This window comes from Pyrgilauda ruficollis, unplaced genomic scaffold (assembly GCF_017590135.1).
Source record: "Pyrgilauda ruficollis isolate IOZ18807 unplaced genomic scaffold, ASM1759013v1 scaffold8, whole genome shotgun sequence".
Classification (NCBI taxonomy): Eukaryota; Metazoa; Chordata; class Aves; order Passeriformes; family Passeridae; genus Pyrgilauda; species Pyrgilauda ruficollis.
In genome coordinates, this window is record NW_024529932.1 from 3308134 (window position 1) to 3335131 (window position 26998).

General features: G+C 34.8%; 1 protein-coding gene across 3 annotated transcripts in view; it reads right to left on the reverse strand.

The window, feature by feature from the left end:
* Nucleotides 1-26998, reverse strand: part of PAN3 (poly(A) specific ribonuclease subunit PAN3) — an 80272-nt gene that overhangs the window by 30987 nt on the left and 22287 nt on the right. For 2 of the 3 annotated variants that reach the window (XM_041487168.1, XM_041487167.1), the window contains exons 4-8: nt 26165-26231; nt 24101-24171; nt 21929-21991; nt 13617-13778; nt 5354-5504 (exon numbers count right to left, since the gene is read on the reverse strand). In XM_041487168.1, coding sequence (XP_041343102.1) covers nt 5354-5504; nt 13617-13778; nt 21929-21991; nt 24101-24171; nt 26165-26231 — 514 coding nt within the window. The remainder of the gene's footprint in view (nt 1-5353; nt 5505-13616; nt 13779-21928; nt 21992-24100; nt 24172-26164; nt 26232-26998) is intronic. The other variant, XM_041487169.1, reaches the window with a different exon arrangement.

A 26998-nucleotide genomic window follows, 5' to 3' on the forward strand; every position in this document is an offset into this window, starting at 1 on the left:
AGATCTCTAGTGACTTTTACAGATACAATTTCAAACAATTTCCACTTTAAGACTTACTTTTTTAAAAAAATTATTCCTGCTAAAGAACAGTTACCTAAATCCTTAATGTCTTTGCACAGGTATTAATGCAAGACTGAAAGAAAAGGATCACAGCATCATACAAATCCTTTTAGATGGCCTTCCAATGTAGTTAGGTCTCATTTTGAAAGGACATTGAGAGTTCAGTGAAAATCATCTGGCAGGTAGAACATATGGCCTCCTCATTTGCCAATATGCACAGTGAGTTCAGGAGATGAAAGAAGCTTGACTACAGTCTGGTTTTATTCTACTAGAACATACTACACATGCTACAAGAATTTTGCTCCTACTGCCGTGGTGGGTATGGACAGGTAGAGACAACAAATATTGAAGGTGACAGATTCTTCTGAGAGACTTGCATTACATTCTGCACAATCTAAATAACTACTGAAAACCCAGCAAAATAACAACAACAAAAAAAAAAAAAAAAGGAAAAACTTAATACAGTGAAACTATGCATATTTAAGTACTTCAGGCAGCTAATAGAGTGCACAAACTCGAGCAGATATCACTAACTTCATTAGTATTTCAATCAATTAAAAGCATACTACTAATAATATTTAATCATAACAAATGGAATTAGAGGAAAATAAAAGAAAAATCGTTTTATTAACAAGTGATTACATATTCCTACTGACTGATACTCAAGAAAAAAGATGTTACTAAACATACAATAGTGACAATGGAACCAGACCTCACAGAATTAGGCTGGTTTTAATAGCACAGTTTATATAAATGCTTATTTATTTATAGGCCTAAGAAAAAATGAGCTTTAAAAAATCTACTTATGATTTGCATACATATATATATATATACACACACATATATATATACACATGTATATACATATCTCACTCACAAATAATATTAGGCTTTCCCTATGAGAGAGTTCAAGATTCTCCTATACTGAAATTCAAATGCCAACGGGAATACTATGACAGACATCAAAAAGCCTGTTTCAAATAGTCCCTCTCCACTCCTTGTCTTGGGGAATCTTAATATAATTCATGAAGAAGTCAAACACAATCTTAAAAGATGAACTGCAAGGGAAAAGGGCTTCTTTCATTTTTCTATCTAAAAAGAGGTGTCACGGTATGCAGCTGTCATGGTGTTGTCACACCAACATGGAAATGGTTGTGGGATTTCAAAATCTTTTCCCAACATTCACAGTGAATGTGCAGGCTACCTACACACACCTGCAGCTCCTGATGCCTTCTTATTCTGTAAAGAGAGAGATCATACTTACATATCTTTCTTTATTCTCATCTTTTCATTTATTGCCTTGTTTTTTATTTTTGAAGTTTCATTGTGACTGAGGAAAGGGAAATGGCAGACTTTGACATGCATTTAAGACAATGCCCAAAGACATTTTATGAGATTAATGTTTCTAATAAAGCTTTGTAGCACACAATGTATTTGAATTAAAAGCTAGCTAATAATTCACACAGATAATCAGGATCAAAGGGCATTAAGCATGATTTCTTAACAACTCAGTACCTACAACTTTTTGATTTAATGAGAATTCACAACTTAATGAAGTAGGATTTCATTAAGCTCAGGTGTATGCAAATCAGCTGGCCTACAACATTAAAGGTTTTAAAAAACCTTCAAGTTTTGCCTACAAATTTACTAGTTTACAACCATATCCCTATGCCTCTAATGCTTGTAACACATTCAGAGGTGAAAAATTAAACATTTAACATTTTAATGTTCTGAACTTTAGAGATACCCCAGACTACGAGGTAAATTTTAAAGAATGACAAAGCAAAGTAAATTATAATACCAGATTATTTCAAGAACTTAAAGTAGCATCCTTAAGTTCATTAACTATTTCTTGTTATTGTAAGCTCTCTATCAGGTCATTAGCATTGCAGTTGTGTATTTTTAAGTTAATTAAATCTGCTTCATTCCCTAAATAATTAGAATCATCAATTCTTCCCCTTCAGTCTCAATTGGGAAAAAAAGACAATTGTAGAGTCTCTTTGCCATCTTCTGTTCTTACATTATTCTGGAATGGCTGCAGAACTTCCTCTGCACCATATTTGATCCAGAAGGCTGGAACAAGCTCTTGGTGCCTTCAGCCACACAAACCACCTCAGCTGAAAGTGCTCCATCTCCAGCTGGGGCTGTGGGCTCTGAAAACTACATTCCTGCAGCTCATCACAAATGGAGATATGTCAACCAGACACAAGCAAACACCTTCAACCCTCCTGGCTCCTAAGCCTGCAGGTTCAGACTGGCAGCAGAAATGGCATCTCCTATATTCTGCATAGCTCAGAACCTGACTTGGACTAAACATAAAAGCAACAGCAATTTGCTGTCATTTCCATTTGATGTGACAAAGGCATCATTCTTTAGGTATAACCTAAACATTTTGGAATACTGGGGGCTATACATATGTTCTCTCTCAAGTTCAACACAGCAATGATGTCTTATCACTTCGATGACATTCATTCATTTCTTTCATACACTCTGTTGCATATTTTAATGAAATTAATACTCTAATACAGCTATGCAGGACTGGGTAAGATAAGCTTGTAAGCAAAAGTGCTATTTGAAGATCGTCAACTTCTTACTAGATTTCCCACAAAACGACAAACAGGGTGTGTCTGCTAGCAAGGAAAGAGGAGCAATAAGGTAGTATTCAGGGGAGTTTATGGAAAAAGAGTGTGGAAATGGTTAATGAGATCTGTTTACAACTCTTCAGTGAAACAATTTTCTCCCACCACTTATGTAAGCTGCACTTCATATCACTCTATTTCCATACTCTATTAAAGGCCACCAAGATGAACATGACTCTGTGTTGAGATTACCCTAGAAGGCACTTACATAAGTAAACATGTGAATGCAGGAGTAACCTTCTTCCATGCTACATCCTAATCAATACGCCAGGCATGGATCCAACAAGTTACCCACTAAGTATTTTAGACTTCCCCTGTCATATTTTTCAGTATTTCTGCAGTATGGTTAACAAGACAGGCAGAACAAATATGGACAAGAAATACTAGATGTCAAAAGTGGTTTTGATTTGCACCTACCTTTAGAGAAATCTCAGATATGTGAAAGAACTTACATTTTTTTCATCAACAAGAAGGAAATCAAAGGACTGTTTTCATAATTTACCTACTTTGTTATGGGTGAATAAAACTACGGAAGACTTAAATACTCCTACTACATTTCCTTATTTCTCATGAAATTTTGATTTCCTCCAGTACCCTGTAAATTACAATAAGCAATCTTAATCTCACATAAATACTTAAATCTGCAAAGTTATTCTACTGGAGAGTATGCACCCTTCAACTAGAAGGAGATTTATATTTATTCAAAGGAAAATTCTTATAAACTCTTTACACAGCTTTTATTTGAATTTATTTTCACTTATTGAAACCTAACATATCTCAACCATTTTTTCATGACAACATCAGAATGTATTTCAGTATTTTTTTATTCTGTTACCCAGTATGATCTAAGTGGTGAAGTTTCCCCACACAAAGATATAGCTTTCTTATTTAAGAGCCTAATTTTCTAGAAAGAGCACCTCCTAACTGACCTTGAGCTAACAGGAATTTTTCTGGATGGATCCTGTTGACAGCTTTAATGTTGACATTTAAATAAAAATAAATGTCTGTGAGCAGTATTTACATAGGGCACTTAGGTTCAGAGAATTCAGCACTCAGTGAGAGAAGAAAAGCTTCTAGAAAAATTCAGAGAATCCAACCAAGGTCCCTACTTTGAACTATATTTTCATTTCAGTTGTGCAGGAAGAGCAGGGAAAAAAGCCAACTCTGCCTGAAGTTACCTCTTATGAACACTCCCCCATCCCTCTTGTCCATAAACAAACAATAGTATTTGAGGCTAGAAAGTATGCAGCATTGGTATCTACATTTATTTCTAGGACCTGAAATGGTTGTGTGAACCTCTTTCATCAGTGTTACTTATCCTTTCAAGTATTACTTACAGATAGTAAAGAAATGGGACTGTGAAGGATCCCTCTGAGACCCCACTGGACACTTTCCAAAAGTAGATCATTTTACTGTATTCTATTTAATCCTTTATACACTTTTCAATCCAGGTGACAAGGCTGAGAGGCATATAAACACAACAGTTTTCCAATAAGACGGTACAGCACAATATAGGATCAAGCAGACAGTACCACAACATGTTCATTTATTTGGTCAGCAGAAGTATCAATCACTTTCCTAGCCTGCTCTGCTATGTTTTCACATGCAAGCTAAATTCTGGCTTCTTTCACATTGACACTGGCATCAAGAAAAGAGTGAAGTTCATTTTAATAAATAGTAATTGCCAAGATATGTTTAAAAAAGTAATTTATAGCATTTGCCCATCTGCCTTTTGGCAATTACCTAATGCCTCTTGGTAGCCACAAGAGACTGCTGGAGGTTTAAGTATATAGAGAAACTCATTAAAGAATCTGCAGTGTAAATATCCAGATTTGCTGATGGCTATATACTAAAAATACTTTAATTTTATTTAAACAAAATATACTAAAATACTTTAATTTTATTTAAACAACATTATTAGAATTAAGTTAACACCTTGTGATCAGAAGACTAAAAGATGCATGAAGGGATTGAACTTTTCAAATGTGTAAAAAAAAAAAATCTGTCACTCAATTACATGACTGCATGGAACACATTTCAGTAAGAGTTTTAAACCTGGGAAATAACTATAAATTCGAAGTCTTAAAAGTGAGATTACATGTGACAGATACAATAAAAATTAACACTATTTTGTAAGGCACAGTATTATAGAATTAGCTTATCTTCTACTTTGTGTTTTTAATCCAGATTTTTATGTCCTCATTAATAATAAAAAAATACTTCTACATCACACAGTCTAGAAACAAATAAAAAGAGCACATTGGTGTGTAGTAAACCAAGATCATATGCATTGTAAACTACATTGCATTTCTAGACTATTGGGTAGTTTAAATCCTCTTCAGGTACTGCTCTGGCAAGAACCAGTTAGGACTTACCACAGTATGTTGTAACTCAGCAAGCCTTTTCCCCAAAAAGAGCAGAGTAAGTTATTAATTTCAGTGCTGCTGTGGATGAGCAGATTTCACAGCCTGCAGTGTGATTTCCATACTACTGGAATATAAATCCAAAGTTCCTCTGCTTTTTAATGATTGCCTTAAAATTAAGAGCTGAAGTAGGAGGTGTCTACATTTATACCTGATAAATCTGATAACTATATATAGGGTTACGTTTGACAAAACAAAGCTCTGCACTAGAAATCATTACTCTCAACTTACCTGGTGCTAACCCAGCAGTAGCAGGACTTCCCATGGAGGGGTGAGAGAACAAGGCTTGAGAGAAGGCAGACATATTTGACTGGGATACATTACTCATCCTGGAGGTTGATCCTCCTTTAGGAATAAACTCACTTGCAGAAGGATTTGGTGTCTGTTTAAAAAACAATAATAAATTAAATGTTTATTTCAAATGAGAAGGGATTTATTTGGTAGAAAATACTTTCTAGACAGGCCTACTAGTACAGGGGGTATTTTTAAGGTACATACAGCTTGCTGAAGAGAACAAAGAATACTGGAAGCTGTCTGCATGAACAAATTTAGACGTGTTTTTAGCTTATGTCTGAAGTGTTAGAAGCAAACTTTCCATATGAGCAGCTGGTCTACAAATTCATACAACATTTTGCAAAAGGCTTTCCATAAGCATTACATTACAAGTTGGATAACGGACTTGACACTGAGAAAGCTTTGCCACAGCTGCACAGACTGTTCCCCCATGACTTCAGCAATTTCATCTCAAACTAACTAGCAATTTCAAAATAAAGGATTAAAAATTATTCCTACTAGAAAAGTCACCCTGCCTCTATTCAAATAGATCGGTATGTTCCGTTTTTTTGTGAAGGTAACTTCTGATTTAATTACCTGTTTTATTTATCTAGCACCCGTAATAATAAAGTCCAATTTGGTGCTATGGAAAAAATCAGAAGCAGAATGATGGCCAAACATCCAGTATTTGTTAGTACATAAAACAAACACATGACCATTGCTAATTTCTATTAAAATCAGTGCAGACAGTTTTGTAGTTTGGGATTGTGGTATTTGTTTTGAGGTGAGGCTTTTTGTTTGATTTGGGGCAGGGAGGGTTAGAAAAAGAAAATCCCAGTTAAAGCTCAAAAGGCAAAAAGCTTATCACTGGACAGCCAATTACACATGACAGGAGTGGAAGAAAAACTACATTAAGCCAAGAAATAAAATCAATTATTACATGAACACACTGAAAATCCTGAAGATTATTGAATTACAGGATTTAGTTTATTAAGTAATCTGCACAGTACCTCTCAAAAGTGTCTAAACAAGTAAGGTAAAATAAGAAGACAGCAACAGACAATAGATATTGTCCCAATAGACAAGGGATACTGTTAAGATAATCCATAATTGTTTTTTACAGAAAACTACTTTGGTTTCAGGCCATTTTAAAATAACCAAATATATAAACTGTCAGCTAAATTATCAATATTGATTTTACCAATATAAAGTGGCATCAGAGAAATAAGTTAGTGCCAAATTAAAAGTGAAGTGTGAACATCAATTTAGACAGTGAAGAAAGTATTTGAGAACAGTTTCTGTTAACTGGGTTTTAATACCTTTATTTGATTATTTCTGCCAAATATCATAGTATTAATGTATTTCAATGCAGCAATAAAGAAGGTTCTCAAAGTTGCTGCCAAATATCATAGTATTAATGTATTTCAATGCAGCGATAAAGAAGGTTCTCAAATTGGAAAGTTGGACAATTAAAGTTGGAAAATTAAAGACAATGCCCAGGTTTAAAAACAAATAGCAAAAATATTCTACCTTTAATCACACAGTAAATTTTTACCACCATCCACTTTATGATAACAACTATCACCTTATTTGTCATCTTACAAGTGCATGTTTCTGAATATGGAAGGAACAGCTACAAATAAATATGCAGATAGTGAAGTAAAACATTTAAATGGGTAAAGAGTTCACATGAATTTTAAAACTCTTTAACCACAGCTCAGGAAAACATGTTAAGATATACAGTAATACAGCAAAACAAATGATAAGTTGAATTATACAGACTGAAAACACATAACTGACAGATTTATACTCAAAAGGTGATACTCTGGACTTATCTGAATTTAGGTACAGGAATAACTAAGAATAGTGTTCCTCTAGATAAAAACTGTCATGCAACCATTCAGCGAAATGTGCACTGAAACTGAAGAAAATTACAAAGGTGGTAAAGTACAACTTTTCCAAACAGTGATAGAGCTAAATAGTCACCAAACAAAACAAGTGGGAGAGCAAAGGACAGAATTCGCACCATCTTGCTAAAAGAACGTAATTCCAAGGAACTACAAGATCCACATTTTTCCACTGCTAAAAGCAGCAATGACACATCCACAGCCCTATCACATCTAAATACTGTGTCAACCAGGAGACAAGGGTGGGGGCATGGCATTAGAAGCAAGCAAGCAGAGAAAAAGACACCTTCTGGAAGACAACTCAGACTTCCTAGAGCAACTGAGAGAGTTCCCAAAATCCCATCCATGGCATTCTGGCTAAACTCCTATCATTTTCACCTACTGATTCAAACAACTCCTACAGCACAGAGATGCTTCTTATATCTAAACACATTCTACAAATTTTCATAGACCATTTTTCATGTCTAAAAGTTACTTACTAAAATGTTACTTACTTGCAAAAAGATACTTACTTACTAAAAGTTACCTATAAACATCAAAAATTTTAAATACAGCTTCACTTTAAGAAAGAGCTCCACTTTAACTGGTAGGTGTTTTAATTTATCCACGTGAAAGAGTCAAACCCAGGAATTTGCTAGGGTTGATCTGGTTTATTTTGTAGAACTGCAAACAGCAATGGGTCAAATCTGAAGGAAATTCAGTTTCATTCCATTTTTAGATATCACAATTCAGGATGAGCATCAAAGCCTGGTAAGATTAAGTTGTTTTTACATAACTTTGATGAAAATGTTGTATATGAGTAAACAGCTTTGATTTATGAAGACAGACTCTATACTATGAAAGCCTTTTTTACTTCTCTGTGATGCTACAAACATGAAGCAGCAATTCAAGACTTTCCCCAGTGGTAAAAAAAGTGATTTAACTTTTGGTTACAAATTTAAAAGATCCTTCCTTCTTCAAGTTGTTTTCTAAATACAGAAAAATACTCAAGTTCCACAGTCACTAGCCAGAATAAACTAACCAAAGTAATACAGCAAATTCTAGTGATTGGTGGTCGAAACTAGCAAATACTGTCAGACTATCTGAAGCTTAAGCCCCAATCCACATTTAAATTCATTACATCTATGTGAAGCTGCAGTTCTTAAAAACTTTTATGCTTTTGAAAACATTTTATCTGAAGTATTATTTTTTCTGAAGAGTTTTCTTTCATGAAAATAATTAAAATAATGAGGCCAGATTAAGTGACTAAACTAATTGAGAGAATGTAATATTAATATTAGTTCTTTAATATTTAATGTCTTAATTAGTTCTGACTCTTTGTAGATAACCATTTTGCAGCAATGGCCATGCAAATATGCCAGAATTAGAAAACCACATTCTTAGAGGCCAATGATTCAGAGTATTATATTCTTGGCCTGAAAAAATATCCTACTTTCACGCTGTCAACTCATAATACAAAGTATAAATTCCAGTTTTAGCTTTACATCTGGATCAATAGTAAGCTTGAAAATCTTTTCAAATGGTAATCATGCTTTAGAACCCGACAGAGTATTCTCACAGTTTTTTTTAGAGTCCTACCAAACTTCACAAGATGACATTAAAAAATTAAACTTTTGTAAGAATTAAAATAATCTAGATCTTCTTAATGAAAACATTTTCTTCATTCTGTATTGTGTTTAAATTTTGCACAAGTACAGCTTTTAAACAAATTTCATTTAACTAGTAATTAATTATTAATCTCAGAATAAAGTAACTTATTCATGCTAGATGAGGCTTAAAATTTTAAGAATAAATCAGGAATTGGTAAAATACATTGAGAAAATGGGTATTGAAAACTCTTATTAATTTTCCAAGAGTAACCCGAAAAATGGACATGCAAGAATCATGTAATGATTAAGCAACAGTGGGATGTTAAAAAGTAGCAAATGTACTTCTAAACCCAAAACAATTTTAAAAAGCCTACTAGCACTGTCTGCACTGTGTTAAATAAATCTAATTTCAGTTGCAAATGTTCATGTCCCATAAAAAGGCACACACAAAATTTCAATATGCTAATCAACATGTTTTCAATAAACAACATAAAAGAGAAGGAAGTACAGCTGCGTCAGCTATGTTATGCATTTCTAGCAAACCACCTAAGGTGACTTCTGATACCTTTGCTAAAATTGCCATCACTCCCTTTTCCTCTCAGCCTTGCCAACTGAAATGTCATCCCTCTTCTTCCAGTATATTAACAAAGATGCTGTCAAACTAAAGCAGTAAAGCAACTTCCCTAATTATTACCTGAATTCATACATCATACATTCTCAGAATGATTCCATGAAGAAATTCCATCTAAATATCCTGTTCTCAGATTCTTTATGTCCATGCCTCTTTTCAGTCAGCTTTGCAAAGACACTTCCAAAGACAGACCGCAAAACTGAGTCCATCCAGCTCCACTTACAAAAACAATTCCTACACTTCAGTATATCAGAGTGAAAAAACACTTTTTATAAAGCACATATAAATACAGTCCAAATGAAGGCTGATTTTAGCCACGATGCAATTACTAAAAATGGAACCAAAAAAGTACAAAAGGAGGCCAGGACTATTAAACTACTCATTTGTGTCACCAGTCAGCTCAGAATTTGTCTGGTGGCTTTTATGCTTTTACAGGCATTAAAAAGAAATAAAATGAAAATAATAGAATGGAGAGGAAGAAACAAAATATTCTATGAGTACAATAAGAAAAAGCCACTCCAAAACAATTCAAGGGTCCTTAAAAGAATGTACAGATGAAAGCAAAGAGCAAGCCAAGGATCTAGGCTGAAGACCATCACTGAAAAGACTACACAGCAGCATGTGGCATTGTATATAACAGATTTCTGTAATCCAGAAATAAAATCAAAATTACTGTTTCATCAGCTACGAACTTTGATACACATGATTTGTCTTTATGCTCCTCACTGTTAAACTTGTAAGGCCCCGCTGCTGCACTAATTAATAAATGAATCCTCAAAGTGCCTTTAAGTACAGAAATGAGCTGGAATACAGGGATGTACAAGTTATGAAGCCTTTGGCAAGTCATGCAGGGATCCCACAGGAATACTGGAAACCACTGCTCTCTCTCATTTCTCATTCAGCATCTCTCAACACAGCTGTACAGCAGCAGCAGAGACACCACATCAGCTTCAGAGGCCAAGCTTCATTAGTTTGGTTCTGGTTCCGCATTCAGCCAAAGCCCAAAGCCAGCTACCTAACTCAAAAAGTAGGCCAATCTCATTTGATTTCAGAAGGATGTGCTAATGTACTTACCATGCTAGAAACTGGATACAAGCTTCTTTGTTCTCTTTTTATGCTCTCCTTCACTTCCAAATTTATGCTGATCTGTTCTGACATCCCAAATTACATAATCGTGTAACGGTTACAGAAAACCACCACTAACCCACAACCATGCTATAAAGCAGGGCACTCCTTTACCAGTCTATTTTTGGCACAGTTTTCATAGTATCTCTTAGGAATAAAGAAACATGCAGAAGTCTTTCTTGAGCTTAACATTATTTTGTTGTTGTTGGGATTTGGGGTTTCTTTGTTGTTTTTTAATGGGCAGAGGCTCTATATGAGGATATATTCCTCCAAGGATTCCTTGAGATCCATGACATCAGGAAAGGATGCATTTTGTGATGTCAGAGCAACTCAGAAGACATGGGAGGTTGCCAAGGACTTCAAAGCAAATCTTTCTATCCCACCATTGAATTTGTGTAACATGCTACGTTATTATAATTACTGTGACAAGTCATCACATCACTCTAACAATAGGCTCTGATAAATTTCAGTTTGCCAACATTATTATTTATGTTACTCTACTGCTCTTGCAGAAGAATTAAGAGTCAATTGCATTAAAACTGGGTAAAATTTCATAGCTAAAGATTTACTGGTTTATAAACCAGAATACAGGCTCAGACAAAACTGTTAGTGAAGTCTTGTTACAACTGGCAAGTAGATTCACTAAAAAATAAACTTTAAAATTAGATTTGGAATATTTTCATGTTTCTTTAACAAAAATCCTTCAAAGTACTGTAAAAATATCTAGAATTCCAAAGGTCTATCATCCTAATGCAACATACTTGAAAAAATTCATTTCTATGATTATTTTTTGCTTAAGAAACAAAGAATCAGTTAGTGATGGTGAGTAAGAACTAATCTGCATGACTAAAATGTATCGATAGTACTATTTTAAGGAGGATTACCATTTGCTATTATAATATATATCATGTGGTAGTATAGTAGCTCAGGACATTTCCTAATATAAGGTGGGATACATCACTATAAAACAAACTTTGATTTGGGTTTTTTTCTTTTTTAATACACAACCCATAGCTCAACTCACTCTGCAGACTTCACTTTTAATCATGTAAGTGTAACACCATATTTAAACAAAACAGATCGGGACTATGAATTCATAGCCGTGCAGGAGTAACAGTTAAATTATTTTACAATGCAAGTTTTAACACCTTTCCTTCTTCAGTGTTGCCAGACTCCACAGTTGCTCTCAATCCCTCCTGTTTCTCCTCCAATTCTATTTATTATGGCTGGCACATCCTTCTGTTCATATTTCCACCACATGTGCTCATACATGCTTTGTTAAAGCCCACATCTCCATGGGAAGCAATAAAACTGTATCATGTAATGCAAAATCTTAAGCCACACATACTTTAAATCAATTATGTAGCCAGGATTCTGGTGCAATAAAGGAGCCTGGAACTGTACCCTTCAGAAGCTATGTGCTCTGCAGCCAGTCCCAAACACTGCCAACCTCAGAAAGCATGGAGTCCTTGAGCTTCCTTCCCTGTGCCACACTTTGAACACCACTTCAGAGTGCACAGGTACTGAGAAGACACCTGCTCCTGGCAAGAAGCTTCAAGGTTCAGACCACTGCCTCTCCAGCCTCCAAAAGCATTAAGTCCTTTTGCGTCTAATCTAAATGGAGTAGATTAACAACAAAGCTTGTTGCATCACTGCACAGCAAGAAAACAGAGGACAGGAGTGCAAACAGAACTTTTTTTGCCCATTAATGTCCACCTGACAACTAAAGACCAATTTTCTGCTTCTCTCTTCTCGAAACAACTGTCTTTAATTACAACTTACATTCAGTGTTAGATACACACAGTAAGTTCAATTTGTCAATCTTCTTTCCCTTCAAAACAGTACTGCTTCACAGGCTCTCACCACTGTCCTTCAAGCTTACTTGGTCCTTCTACTAATGTTTCCTTTAAGCTTCATCTTTTCTCCATCAGTGACTATGCTGCTTCCCCAGCAGCAAAAGAGCTAAGACAGACTGAAGGTCCAAATGTCCCTAAACAACATAGCATCATGCTGCCTACATCACGCTGCCCATGACTGTTCATTTCAGTAACAAAGATGTCCAAACATCAAATAACACAAAACTAGTATCAGTGTGGAAAGGAGCTTGTACAAGCATCATGTTGGCCCTCACATGGCAGAAATTCAGTGAACTGAAAGAAAATCCTGAAGTGACACAAGTTCTAATTAGAAGTCTATTATCAATTTACCCACTTCATTCACTTAGAAAACACCAAAAATAACACAACCATCATAGGAAGACTAAAATAACAATCTCTGAGGAATCAAAAGCACTACACAAGTAAAAACAGTATTAGCAGCAGTGGTACAGTTCCCACCACTGTAATAATTTCCATCTAAACTCCACTTTAAGGGACAATTCTAGGCTAGAATTATTCTTCATTTTCATCCCAAGCATTACCTACTACTTTGGTAAAGAGATATTCAAATGAAGCTGTACCACCCCCCTCTTACAGAGCTGAAGAAGATTCAGGCATAAAGTTAAATAATGGTAAGAGTAGCATACATTTCTCAAAACAAGTTGAGAAGTATAAACTACCCCAACATAAAAATTAAGAATTTATACTTCCTGATCATGATGGCAATGTCTTCAAATGCTGTACTAAGGGCATCTACTTGCATTGTGTCAATCATTTTAACAACAATCACTAATTTTACCAGTAGAAATCCTCCTCAGGTGAGAATTAAAAGATTGTGGTTGTTTGTTTTTAGAATACATTAAATGATCACTTCTTCTCCTCGGATTATACCAAAATCAAGTAACGTATATAGCTCAACAATGGGTGAAGCTAATTAAATATCTCCAAATCACTCTCTTAAAGGACCACTATGTCTATCACGTGAAATAAATCTTTGATCTTAACTCATACTTTGAGTAACTCTAACATTTTCCAGAATTGAAAATAAACATCCAAAATACTGAAAAAATTACTAGTAAAAAATAATTTTACCTGTAAATTGTTTTCTGTGACTCTGTTCCACCAAACCATATTGATGGGTACTCCTGTTTTACACCTGTCAGCCAGACAGCCAATAGGGTTCTTTGATTTTCTTGCTTTTGATCCCACCGGAACTATCCTCTCATCCAGCATTCCCAGTCGATACTTCCTGGGCTATGAAAAAGAAGGAGAGAAACCAGGCCACTCCTAACAACCCTCATCTAAAGCTACACTAAAGTAAGTATTACACTGCGATATGATTCTGGATTGGTGGAATAGGAAACAATTTGCAAGTAAAATTTAACTGAGACTGTTTCCTTTCAATCCTGACTATTTGGTTACAATAAACAATGCTTTAAAAAAATTAAAAGAAAATAAACTTCAGGGACTACTAATTATTTGTAAGCAAATCCATCCATTACAAGTCAGCCACTGAAATATGCACATAAATTTGGAAATTCTGTCCAAATGAGAAACTGTTTTAAAAAAAAAATCCATGTTTTCAAAATAAATACCTTCAATCACATCATAATAATGAACACCTCCTTTGAAATTTCTACCAAACAAATCTTAAATTCAAATTTGACATGACTCATCTCCTGAAAATTTGCTTTTAAAAATCAAGTAGAACTGAGTAGCCAATTGCAGCAGAACTCTGAGAAAAATACTTCTGCTTGGGTTAGAACTTAAAAAAAATAATTTCCACTACTGTCTTAAGTGAAAACAGACAAGAATTACTATGACAAATGCATTGGGAGCTGTCATAAAAATGAGAAAATAAAACACATTTGAGGAAGTTAACATGCAGGAATTACTTGCACCTCATTAACAGTGACATTTCTATTACATTGGCAATGATCTCTACAAATTGAGCTATTTATAAAGAATGATATGAACATTAAATTCAAAAGGCACACTGTAAAAAAGAAAATCTGTTAAATACTTTCAAACAGGTAAAGTACAGAAGTTTTCAAGATTTCTCTGTGCTTTCAAACCTATGTGTATCTACCTAGATAGAAAATATCACCAAAAGAAATGTTTTAACATCTGCGCATATTTAGATCAGGGCCTTTTATGCTAATTATATCAACAATTGGATCAAATTGCAGGGGTTGGCTAGTATTCTTTTACTGTGGAATTTTGTTTGGGCATTTTTATGTGACAGTGTAACTATCATCTGGATATAGATCATTCTAAGTAATCAAAGCTTAACTTACCTTTGTTCAGGTATCTATTTCACCTAGCACTTGAGAAATCTTAGCAACATATACCTTCATACACACTTTAGAAACTATACCTCAGGAAACAAGGCAACAATCTAACTGGAGAAGATTTCCCACTCACACAGAAACAATTCGTAAAACACAGGACAAAACTACCATAAAATGGTAGCAAAAACAAAACCTGAATATATTCTCTTCTCTACTTCCCTGGAACCTTTTAGGCTGAAAACTTTGGAAATAATTAAAACTCAGTAGAGTCAACAGTAACTTTGTCCAAAAAACCCAATCAAACCAACCCCTCCAAAAAACCCGCAAAACCCACAAAGAAAACAACAAAACCCCCAAGGATACCAACATGGACTATGAACTACCAAAGGCAAACTCCACGGAGGAGTTAACCAAACTTAGCAACAATAAAAAAGACTGAATTTTAGCACACCAATTAGAAATCTGTGATGGGTAGCACAAAATCCTCCTGCAGTTCAAACACACACCTGATCATGGTAGATCTAAATATTTGTTGTTTATTTGGAGAAACACTCAACTATTGGGCAACTTATCTCAGTAAAGAGGTAAGTCAGAAAGACTACTAAAATCCTAACCTGCAAAGCCATCAGAGCTGAGAAGCTGGACATTCAAGCAAGATTGGACTTTAGGGCAGGGTTTGAATACAGTATGTAATTTTTCTTAGACCAACTATTGGAAACAATATAATGAAGAGTAACAGTTTCCCCAGAAGCTTTCCCCTCTCTCTCTCTCCCCCCATGCTCTACCCAGCGCAGGGGCACAGTCTGTCTCAGACTATTGGACTACAAGCCAATGCCCAAACATACTTCCATTCACAAAGGGTTCTTCTAATCTTCCATAATAACTGGCTGTCTACAAATATTTTGAAAAGGAGAACCAAAACAAAAGAAGAAATAAGTCTACGTGGAAGAAGGCTATTTTGATCACAACAGGATTCAGATTCCAGACAACAGGATGAAACTGTATTCTAGGCTTTATGAAAGATCATACAGAGACAATATGAATTCACGTTTCAGTAGTTCTTTACTTACTTGTATTAAAAAATGAAATTAAGCATGGGATGAATCTAAAGGAACACTTTTTCCTTTCATTACTTATCATAAAACATTAGGGGATTACTAGGTCAAGATTTCATTATTTAGACAGACATTAGAAGATGGAATAGACAATATTAACATTTGAAAATAAATTTTAGTCTGTGTGCACCGAAGTAATTCTAAGTAACACTTGTTCTCAATGAGCAAACTTGGATCTGATTTAGAAATGCAATCTGAATTTAAAGGTAATCAGAAAACAGTATCTGTCAAAAGGAGAGATTCAAGAGAAGGGAAAGCAAATAGATCGAGAAGTTTCAGTAAGTGTATCAACCTTCCTATATCCCTGACCTCTACACAGAGCAGGAAACAAATCAACACAAACAGTTCACCTTAAAATGAGCAAGAACTCATCAACCACTGATCATTTCTGAACATATATATATATATATACATAAGTATGTAAATATATCTACCTAAAACAGAGAGGGCATGACAATCTGGACTAATTAACCAAACTTTTATGCCTGGGGACAATTTCTCTTGGATGTTTACAAAAACAATTGGGTTTTTTTGCGTTCCCTACAGTCTATGAGGTAAAAAACCTGTTCAGATGTAGTAATTACTGGCTGCAAATGTTTACATGAGGCAGGGAACAGCTAACTACCTTTAATTGCTAGCAACAGCTTAGTTTCCCCCAGGGTGAAAAGGGCAAGCATTTTCAACCATAGCTAATAATTATAACCCTTGCCCTGCAGAACCAAGCTGCTGCCAGCAATTAATGATAGGAGCCTACTGGTTGGCACAATTATTAGGAAAGATAAAGCCCAAAAGTCTGAAAAACATCACACTTGAAACAAGAGACACTGCAGAAACAAGTCCTTCCTAAGTAGCATCTTCACTACTGAAGAAAACACTAGTAATGATGATTAACTTCACTAGCCCATGCTAGAAAGTATTCCTCAAGTCAGTTTAATTACCTGGTCCTCATTCATTCAGCAAGAACCTTGGGAATGTGTTCAGCAGCTCTATTTTCTTCCTACTATCTGTTGTAACAGTGTCTTTGCCCCAGTTCCTCCTTTTTCAAGGGCAGTGGGCAATATCACATTTCCCTTTTTTAATTCAGGATTAAACTGACCTCTAGTGTAAGATGTTCCGTGGCTACCCTAGAGGAATAAATTTATGCAAGAAAATATCTACAAATATTCAAACTACAAAGACTTTCATGCAGTATTTAAGTCTAGATAACCTGACAAATCAAACTACACAACTGCAAAGTTTTCTTCTACTGAAGATCAGCAACTTACTTTTTTTAGGATCACTCAGGTCCCAAACTACATGTCTGTTCCTTAAAATGCATTTACCTCTAGCAGGCTTTAAATTTTATATTTACAAGCCCTTTTTAGTACCAAAACATACCCAATTAAGTCTAGCATACAAACACATGAGCAGGCTATTGTGTTTCAAAGTATCGTGAAGACTCTGAGCTGTGGTAATGCTGTCTATATGCTTCTACTATCAAACCAAATAGAAGTCATCTTAAGCCTTCTCCATCACAGGCTAAATGAAGCAGCATTACCTTAAATTACTATAGCTAAAAGATGTCACAGTAGCTAGGCTAGGGCTCATCTGTTGTACAGTGAGTTGACTCTATCTGCACATATGAAAAAAAAAAAAAATCACATTCTCACACAGAAAATTTAAAAAAGCTACACAAACTCACTCAAATTCTTCTTGTACTACTTACTGGACTACCAAAATTATGTGAGACACAATTTTAAATTTCAATGCTGACTTCTGAAAGCCTTTATCTTTTTAAATTAATGGCTAAGAGGCCATAAGAAAAACAGGTTAAACACTCAGCTGGGCAGCTAGTCTACTGAAAAAGGAGCAATTTCTGTTTTATTATGCCTTTAAAACAAAAATAGAAGTTCTTGGTGTCATTATTGCTACTTTCACCCACTAATTGATTAGCTGGAACAATCCAGTACTTGAAACACCAAGCCATAGATATGAACTTCAATATGTTATTGAGCCCCTTTACAGGCACAATCAGCTAAGCAGTACCTTAATTGTGAATACAACTCCATTACTGTGTATTACTGAATCCAGTTAAGTGTTACACCTGAACATGAGTTATGGTCAACAAGAATATCCAAACAGACTTTTAAGATGGAAATATGAAAAACTGTCTTTTCAGTGAAGTTAAATTGTTTAAGTTTTGTGGCCAATAAAGCTGCAAAACCCCTTTACATGGATTGGGTTAACTGCTAACCAAAATACCCTCTACACTTCCTTTTTTATTACAACCTCCCACTGGTAGACAGGCAGACCACACTTGTGGTTTTTTGTGTCTCACCTTCTGAAGGCTGGAATCAATTTTTTAATTTTTGATATCCATAAAAAAAATTGAATAGGAGCTTGGTCAACAGCCTAAAAATAATTGCGTGGTTGGCTGTTATTTGTTGTTGGGTGGACACCGTTCCATCCAGATTGCTCATGAAAACCCGGGTTTGGCTGGGGTCAGAATTTTACTAGTTGAAAAGTATCATACAGAGAGAATAAGATGTATTCTTCAACCCCAAGAAAACTTAAGTGTGACATTTGGCATGGAAATGTGTCTTATTCTAGAGCAATACATCTGATCACTGCAAAAAAAAATTCTTGGTTTAAATAAATTTTAGAAATGCAATAGATCAGGCACTATATCAGGCATTTTAAACCATAGCTAAGGGAAACTTTTCAGGTGAACATACTAAAAAAGCTTATTTCATGAGTAGATATGCTGAAGGCATGAAAATCTTAAAGATTCAGAAGCAGCAAAACTGACATAATTAAGTCAAATGTTTTCTCACCAATTTTGCAGCCTAGCTATGTTGGGATGAGGTATGAGTTACCACAACTTTAAATCCTGGAATGGATTTAATTATATAAACCAACTTCTTCCCTAAGAAATTCACATCTCCTGTTGATTTGATGTAAACTGCAAAAAAAGCAGACTTTTTTCTACCACCATTGAAGTAGATAGTTCTAACTAGAGTGAAGACTTCTCAGAGTATCACCACCCCAAGATATACTTTCAAAAAAAACCACTACTAAATGAACACTATGGGCAAACCACCGATTTTCTTAATGTTTAAAAGGTTTCTTTTAATAGGACAGAAATTTTTGTGTTACTTACAAAAAGTGGGAAAATCATGCACAGTTACCAAATATATAGGTAAGAGGGTTAAAGACTGATGCAGCTTTTACTCTGGTCTTTAATAGGCTGATTTCTCAAAAGTGGTAGATTTTCTAGCTGCTATAAATAGTGCCTTTAACTAATGTGTGCACAAGTTTAAAAAAAAAATTATTATTTTACTGCAAATCACTCTTGAAGACTACATACACCTTGTCATAGCAAGAATCAAACAAAGCTTGTAAATATAAACAAAAGTATCCAGCATATCAGTTAGATTTGAAGTTCTTTGACTTCAAATACACAAAAGGATGAGGCAGCAAAATGCGAAAGTGTTACATATTTTTAAAGGGAAATGCTTTTATAATTTGACTTCTGTATCATGATGATCACTAATTCACACACAAAAATAAAAGAAAATATATTCTCTCATGACACACTTAGAAGTGAAAAATACGTATTTATCTAAATAGTAATAACCAAGACAGCAAGAGCACACAACCAAGGAACAATTCCAATGACTAACTATTCCAAGAAAAAATGCAATGCAGATTATATTATATTACATCCTTGGAACACATTTTAGAGCACGGTACTACCTACAAACATTCATTAGTCTTCTCATAAAGCACAGTGCTTCTGCACTGCTGCAACAACTTTTTCTAGCACCAACTATAATGTTTTATTACTGCAGTACAGGTGCATAAACCCCAGAAGGAAAAATTTAGGTTTGAAATAGATATATTTAGTCCAGGTACATTATAGAGTCTGTGCAGCCATAATGCTGTCTCAGAACACAGTGACATGATGCTTGATCATTACCCCTCAACTCATCAGAACATGATTTGTGCTTCTGAGATCATATGCAGGAGGCTCTGAAAAGTGAAACTGTCTCAACACATTTTCATTAAAAGTAAATTCAGCAAGACCAAACATGGCACATACAGCTTTTCAATGAACACCACTGAACTAGATAATGATCGGGTATCAGAGGTGTCAACATAGAGCTGGAAGCTGGAGAGAAATACAGCTTCCCAATAGGTAACAAAACTAGATGGGAGGCAGAACACTCAAAAATAAAATAGCAACCATTTAAATCTTAAGAATTTAATATCTATAGGACCTGAAGTTATCTTTCTTGTTTTCTTTTAACTTCAGAGGTCAAACTCTTCTCATACTCATTAAAAAGCTTGTATTTATGCAGACTAGGCTTACAGATAGACTTTGCTTCAAATAATTCTCTATGCACATTTATTTCTGCTGATCAAAGTAAATTAATTAAGTCTGCTGTCCAGTCTCACTTGCTGTAAATCTCTACAGACAGCACTCAACAGCTGCACCCTGTTTAGGGTGAACTTCAATTCAGATTATCTCTTATACTTTCCTTTCTAATCTGGAGTTTTTGTCCTTGCCTTCACTCACCTAAAACCAATGGAAGGCATTCTAGAAAATAATTTCTTGAAAATACATAAAAAGCAGCATTAAAATTGTGTTTATAGAGTTCTTCAGTACAGCAACTAGTTCACCTCTTGCAGCCTGTGAATTGAAGTTATTCTATCTTAATGGACCTCCTCTAAATGTGACTACACAATTTTAAAAATGAAATGGAAATAAGTCAGTGTTAGAAACCTTTCTTAAGAGTTCAGTTTTCATGAGGATTGAAGGTATGAAAAAACAAATAAAAATGTAAAAGTAAATGCTTTTCACTATCCTGTAAGGCTGACCAGTGACAAGTACAGGAACCTTTTAGCCCGGATTGGTGGCAACAGTCTCAGAACATTTCTAAACAAAAGTTTCATAATATATTTTCATCTTAGTACATTAAGCCATCATGTCCTTGACAGCAGATTCTGATCAGTTATGTCACACAAGTTTTTATGAACTGTTTACCAGAAGCACCAAAATGAAAGCAAGAACTTTTCCAAACTGATCATTTCAGGTTTAGAGAGGAGCACTTTTCTAGATAATGCCTAAAGTCAACTTGGGAAAAACATCTGGGAAGTTCAAGTTCAGAATGCCACCCTATTTTTAACAAGCATAACATGTATTTGAAGAAAAAAAATGAAATAAGCATGACATCATTATTCTTGGGAAAGGGTGTTAGTCAATTACTAACTCTAGCTTTTGTTCCATGCTTCACAAATCCTATTTGTGCATTGTAGATTAATACTTACCTAAAAATCTCTTATAGGAAATTCACTTTAAGGTTGCTTGTCTTACTGCATGTGGAGTTACAATAACCGGACAGTAAATCCAGAAGGTTTTACAGTTGACAGAACCTCCACCAAGGCTCCATCTACAGAAATACTTAGCTCCTTTGATTTCATTTTAAGTATCCTATAAAAATGTCTTTAAACAGTAATCTTAGCTTTCCTGAAATCTAAAATTGAAATGCAGTTTAATAATTTCTAAACAGAGATAATTATCTCAAGAATGTTCATAAAAATTCAAGACTATGTTTACTTTTTGAACAGCAAGTAGAATGGCTCTAAACATCAAATAATCAAAAGCAAATTAAATAGCTCAGTCATACTAACTAGCTTCAAAAATACTGTCTAATTAAAAAGTAAGGATATTCAAAATTACAATCATCAAATTATGTTTAGTATTTTATTGATTTCGAATATTTCTCCATGGCTTGCCCATTATTAAAGGGCTGCCCACATAACATGATCAGCAATATCCATAGACAATAAACATGCTTAACAGAACTACATAGTACATGCTTTTACAGAAACTATTCAGTTTTACCCAACACAAACATGCAGTTCTTCATAGCTCCAAATAACTTAATACTTCAAAATATTACAAATTAGAATTGTGATATTTTTAAAGAAAAGCAATTATTCTTTATTCACTTACCAAGACTGTATTATATCTGTCCTCCAAGTCAGTGATGAACGAAGGAAATGCTGGTTTTGCCAGCTGGTTCAGAACAAACAAAACCTTAGACTGGGGCTCTTAAGATAATGGAGACTATTTCAAACAGCAGATGTTGTAAACATGTACATTTGAACTAGTCACCAAGGCTCCCTTCATACAGCAGGCACCAAGCACTGGCCTAATAAACCCCATTGTTCAAGCTCTAAAAAAACTCCAGTTAATGGGGTAGAGGGGAATCACACAAGGTTTTAAATACCTGACTCTCAAGCCTTTAGTGCTTTTAAGGAAATCACTTCAGACAATTTGGATATTGTAATAAAAATACTAAAAATATTTAAAAACTACATCATAACTACTAGCAATGTATTGTCTGGCAGCAAAAGTCAGTCACAAAACTTATTAATTTCTCATAACTTCAGCCATCAATTTTTGTCCACTTAAAGCAATCACCAACATCTGGTCATTTCCTAAGTATTTTTCTCAGAGAGAGCTAAATGTTTCTTTAAACGACTCATCTCCCTGTGCTGACTATAGAGGGAGCCTGGATGCCTAGATTTATACAGCTCAAGTAGTATTTTATCAAAACTTCCCCATTACTAGTATTTAACAACCTTTAATACAAGCATACATTATAAAATAGCAGTCATAACAAAAAACAAATTAATATGCAAAGAAAAATACAAACCCCTTTCAATTAATGCCAGTTATAGCCGAAATGCTAACTAGAAAAAAAATCCCAAATTAATCAATTTCACAGCTAAAACTTACTCTTAACACTACTTTAGCAGCCAGTGCCTTTATTTGTTTCTTTTTCTTGAGGAAAGAATGCATTAAGTCAAAAAGCACTCTGAAATACTATTTGAGCTTTGAGGTATTTGTGCTTTACAAGCAAACATTAATTGGTTGGTTTCACTTTGTACTGCTTAACTTTGAAGTATTTTTAGAGACAGTGGTCATTCTTGCAATACTTCTGTTTGACAGCTTATTTTCTTTGGTGCATATGGTTCATACACAAGCACAACTTTACACCAAGGTATATACAGACATATATGTATATATTGGCTCTCAATGCCTGTGTTAAGGAGGAATATACAATTATTTTTCATTTTTACCATCCTTGGCAAGTGGATAAGCAACACATTTATAGTTCTTTACATCCAACTTTCAGCGCACTATACTGGCATTAAGGAAAAGAGCAATGCAGATACTCCATATGGTTTGGATACATCATAATATTAGAAAATTAATGTTCAATAACAGCATTTATATTTAAAAAACAGTGTGATGGACCAACTATAGCAATTATCTTTAAGCTCAATCTTCACCTGCAGGAATAATATAGAACATGCTGACGTAGCTTGCTTTCATTATTTACTACAGGAAAGCTCGGGATAACGTGGCTAATAAGTAGTAGAACATGAAAGTCATCAGTGAAAATGAAACTTAATAATTGGTTTGGATAAGATAATGTTTGGTTTTGGTAAGTGACAGTTCATGAAAATGAGACGAAACTCATGTAATCAAATTTTTGTCTCTTATTTCAGCCACTGAGTGTATAACTGGAAAACACCACAACTTGCACAGCTGCAGGTCAAAGATGTTGAAGATGCTGCCTAGCCCTCAGCAAAAGGAAGATTTCTCAATACAAATCAGAGGGATGGAAAAAAAGCCCCAAACCCTCACTTCCCAATGATAACAGTGTCTTTTAACCTAAATGCATTTCAAACTGCAATATAATTATTATATATTATAATTATTATTGCATAACGTACAAATAAATGGGAGAATTGATTCTTAACGTATTCTGAACTTGCTCCCATAAAGGCTTGCAGGGAATATGTCCCTTACTAGAATAAAAATAATTCGTTTTCAAATTCAATGCGCTACATACTACATAATGGGCAAGTTTCATATTCTATAAACTTCAGTTTACAAGTGCCTGGAGTATTTCTTAGTAGCAGCAGCAGTCTGATCTGATGTAGCAAAAATGAAGTAGTAAGATATAAATAATATCAGCAGCAACACATTAAAATAAATCTAGTAGCATCAGAAGAATTATCCTCATTTCATGCAGCATTTCAAGTTATTCCAGACCTTCTTCCCTGTCAACTCATACATAAATATGCTACTTATGATTTAGTTGTTGCCTACCTTCCTCCTTTGAGACACGCTGAGGGCAGCAAAGTCATTAAACAAGGATGAATTTGGTGAAGTTAGTGGATCTATAAAACCAATGTAAAACCAAGGTGTTACTTATATATACACTACTAAAAGGAATTTTATATTTTTTAACTTATTTCTGTGTGGAAAAAATCCTTTTGACAAAGCTAAGTTTAGCAATCACACTGCTAAAACTCTCAGCATTTATTAGATTCTGTGCAACTGCTTAATTGAAATGGTGCTCATTAACAGAATTCAGTATGTTTAATTGCTGTTGACACTATTTAAAGGCCACCTAACATTTCACAGCCTTCATCTGATCAGAAAACCTGTTCTAAGTGCTCCTTACATTTGCAAGTCATTGTTAACCCTGTAGATGATACATTACAATGTTTCCAATTCACCAGAAGATCCTCTGAAAGGCTTGACAAGCATTGGAACAGGTTGCCCAGGGCAAGTGCATGAGTCACCATCCCTAGGGGCATTGTGTAAATGTAGTACTGAGGGAAAGCTTTGGCAGTGCACTTGGCAGCGCTGGGACAAGCTGGACTGGATCTTAAAAAGTCTTTTCCAGCATAAAAGGTGCTATGATTCTAAGATCTCCAGTTACCTCAAATTATCAATCTTCTGTTTAACAGGTCTTACAAATAATGATGTAAATTTTGCTCATCCTGTCACTGTTCTGCACATCAAATTTAAATCAGAATGAAGGACAGCAGAAGTCAACATTCTATTAATAACTTTTTGTTTTTCCTTTGTTCCTATTCATCTTTTCCAGAGTTGAAGTATCAAAAACTGTAACATTCACAGATGCAACTTAAAACTCCAAACTACATGACTAAAACTGTCAAATTAGCAGATGACTGCCAGCTGTAAACATTGGTGTTGTGATGAAACACTTTCTTTAACATTAAATTCTTAACAGAGAATTTATCTTCTATTTATTCAACAATAAATATTCCCTAAAAGGGCAATTCTACAGATGAAGCACTGCTTGGCAGAGCCAGGGAGAGAGAGGGGGAAGGATGTGAGACATGACAAAATTTAAAATGGTTCTAAAAGTTGGTGTGGTTTCTCTCCTTGACATGCATCACCGTTACTATTTGGCCTGTCACAGTCAAACTCTGACTGCATTTAGAACTGGAGACCTCCACTGCCTTGAATGGCTAATTGTTCAGTGGGACAAAAGAAGCAGAGTTAATTTCAAAGCCTACTGGAAATAAACTGGGAAGAAAATACCTACAAATTCTGACTTTCAAGCAAGCTCATTTTATTGTAGTTACTACCATGCTTTAAAAATTATAATCCTAGTAAGTAGATTAGCTGCAGGGTCAGACATGCAAATGGAGTTCTAGCACAATTTACATCGCAATTTCCAAAGCAGAAATTTATTTCAAATGTATGTCCTTGCCATAAGGGAGCAGTACCCTCTTCTTTAAAGAACTTAATTTAACAGCTACAGCTGAAATAGTCTGTAGTGATTCTGAAGAGCACATTACAAAGCTCAATACAGCCTCCACAACAATTTAGTGAGTACATAGGCCTCCAATATCAAGACATTTTCTTCAGCTGAAAACCATGTATATAAAACATGTTCCTAGAGCAAGGAAAAATATTATAAGAGGCAAAGTACTGCCTGCAAGACAAAACTGAATAGCTATTAAAAATCAGCAGTTATGTGGCATTTCACAAAATGCACACACCCTAAATTTAACAGAAAACACCTGTACAATAATCCCACACAATAACTTATCCAAGAAGCATCATAAAAAGGGATACTATAGTGAAGCAACATAAATGCTTAGGCTATTAATGCTTTACAGTGGATAGGCAAACTAACATTTCACTTAAGTGACAAGACTGATAACAACTAAGTTTTTCCCCCACAGCAAATAGAAGGCTAAAAATTTATGAGTTCATTACACTACTCTTAAAAAATAAAGTTCTGCTGTATCTCAAAATCTGAGAACAAGTAACACTTCCTTAAGCCTCAGTTTTGTGAATCTCTCAAATTTTCCAACATACTTTTATATGTATTCCTTTAAACATACTTACCATGGCCTGCATACTGCTTGGCACTGTCATTGAGAAGGCTAGGGGAGCTGCTGCTATTTGTCATCCTCTGTAAAAATAAATGATGAAAGTGTACATGTAAAATAAAGTCTTAACAGATTAAGTGAGGGCATTGGGGATGACCTTTAGAAAGTTTTAAGGACAGCCTATGAAACTTGTGCTCATTCCCTATTTTGTAAATACACTAAGTAAACAGACTTGTAATTAACAAAAACATTTAGTAAAATACAGGATTTTGCACAATAGAAATGCAAACCAAAAATTACTACATGTTCAAATTAAACACTATCTTCGTTAATTTCTTCTAAATGAGGAGGGTCTACCAAGCCTATGGTTCTCTTCCTGCATGTTGTGAAAACATTAGATAAGACAATTACTTATCACCTTAAAACAGTCTTTCATACTGCACTCCTGAAACAACTACTCCCTTTAATATACTATCACCACTACATGAAACTTCTCCAATAAAAAATACTTAAGTATTTTATGGACTCTTTTTAAAAATAAAAGAACCTTTTGAGACCTTTCAGCAAAACATCCAGATTCCTCCAAGTCAGCAGGACATCTGAAACCCTTTTAACACTCCTCCTAGGCTCCACTCCCTTCTCCTACATTCTTCTAGAGGTATCAGCTAGCAACAAACTGGACTCAAGTGAAGCAGTGCTGCACTAAGAGCTACTGCTTCTTTCATAGAAAAGTTTTAAGCAAGAGTAAGAAGACACACTTTATTATTTTCTTTCACCAGCTTCCCAACAGGAAGAAAAGTGTGAGAAGAAAAGGAAGGCAAGGTCAGGAAGTGTTCTTCATCACTGAGAG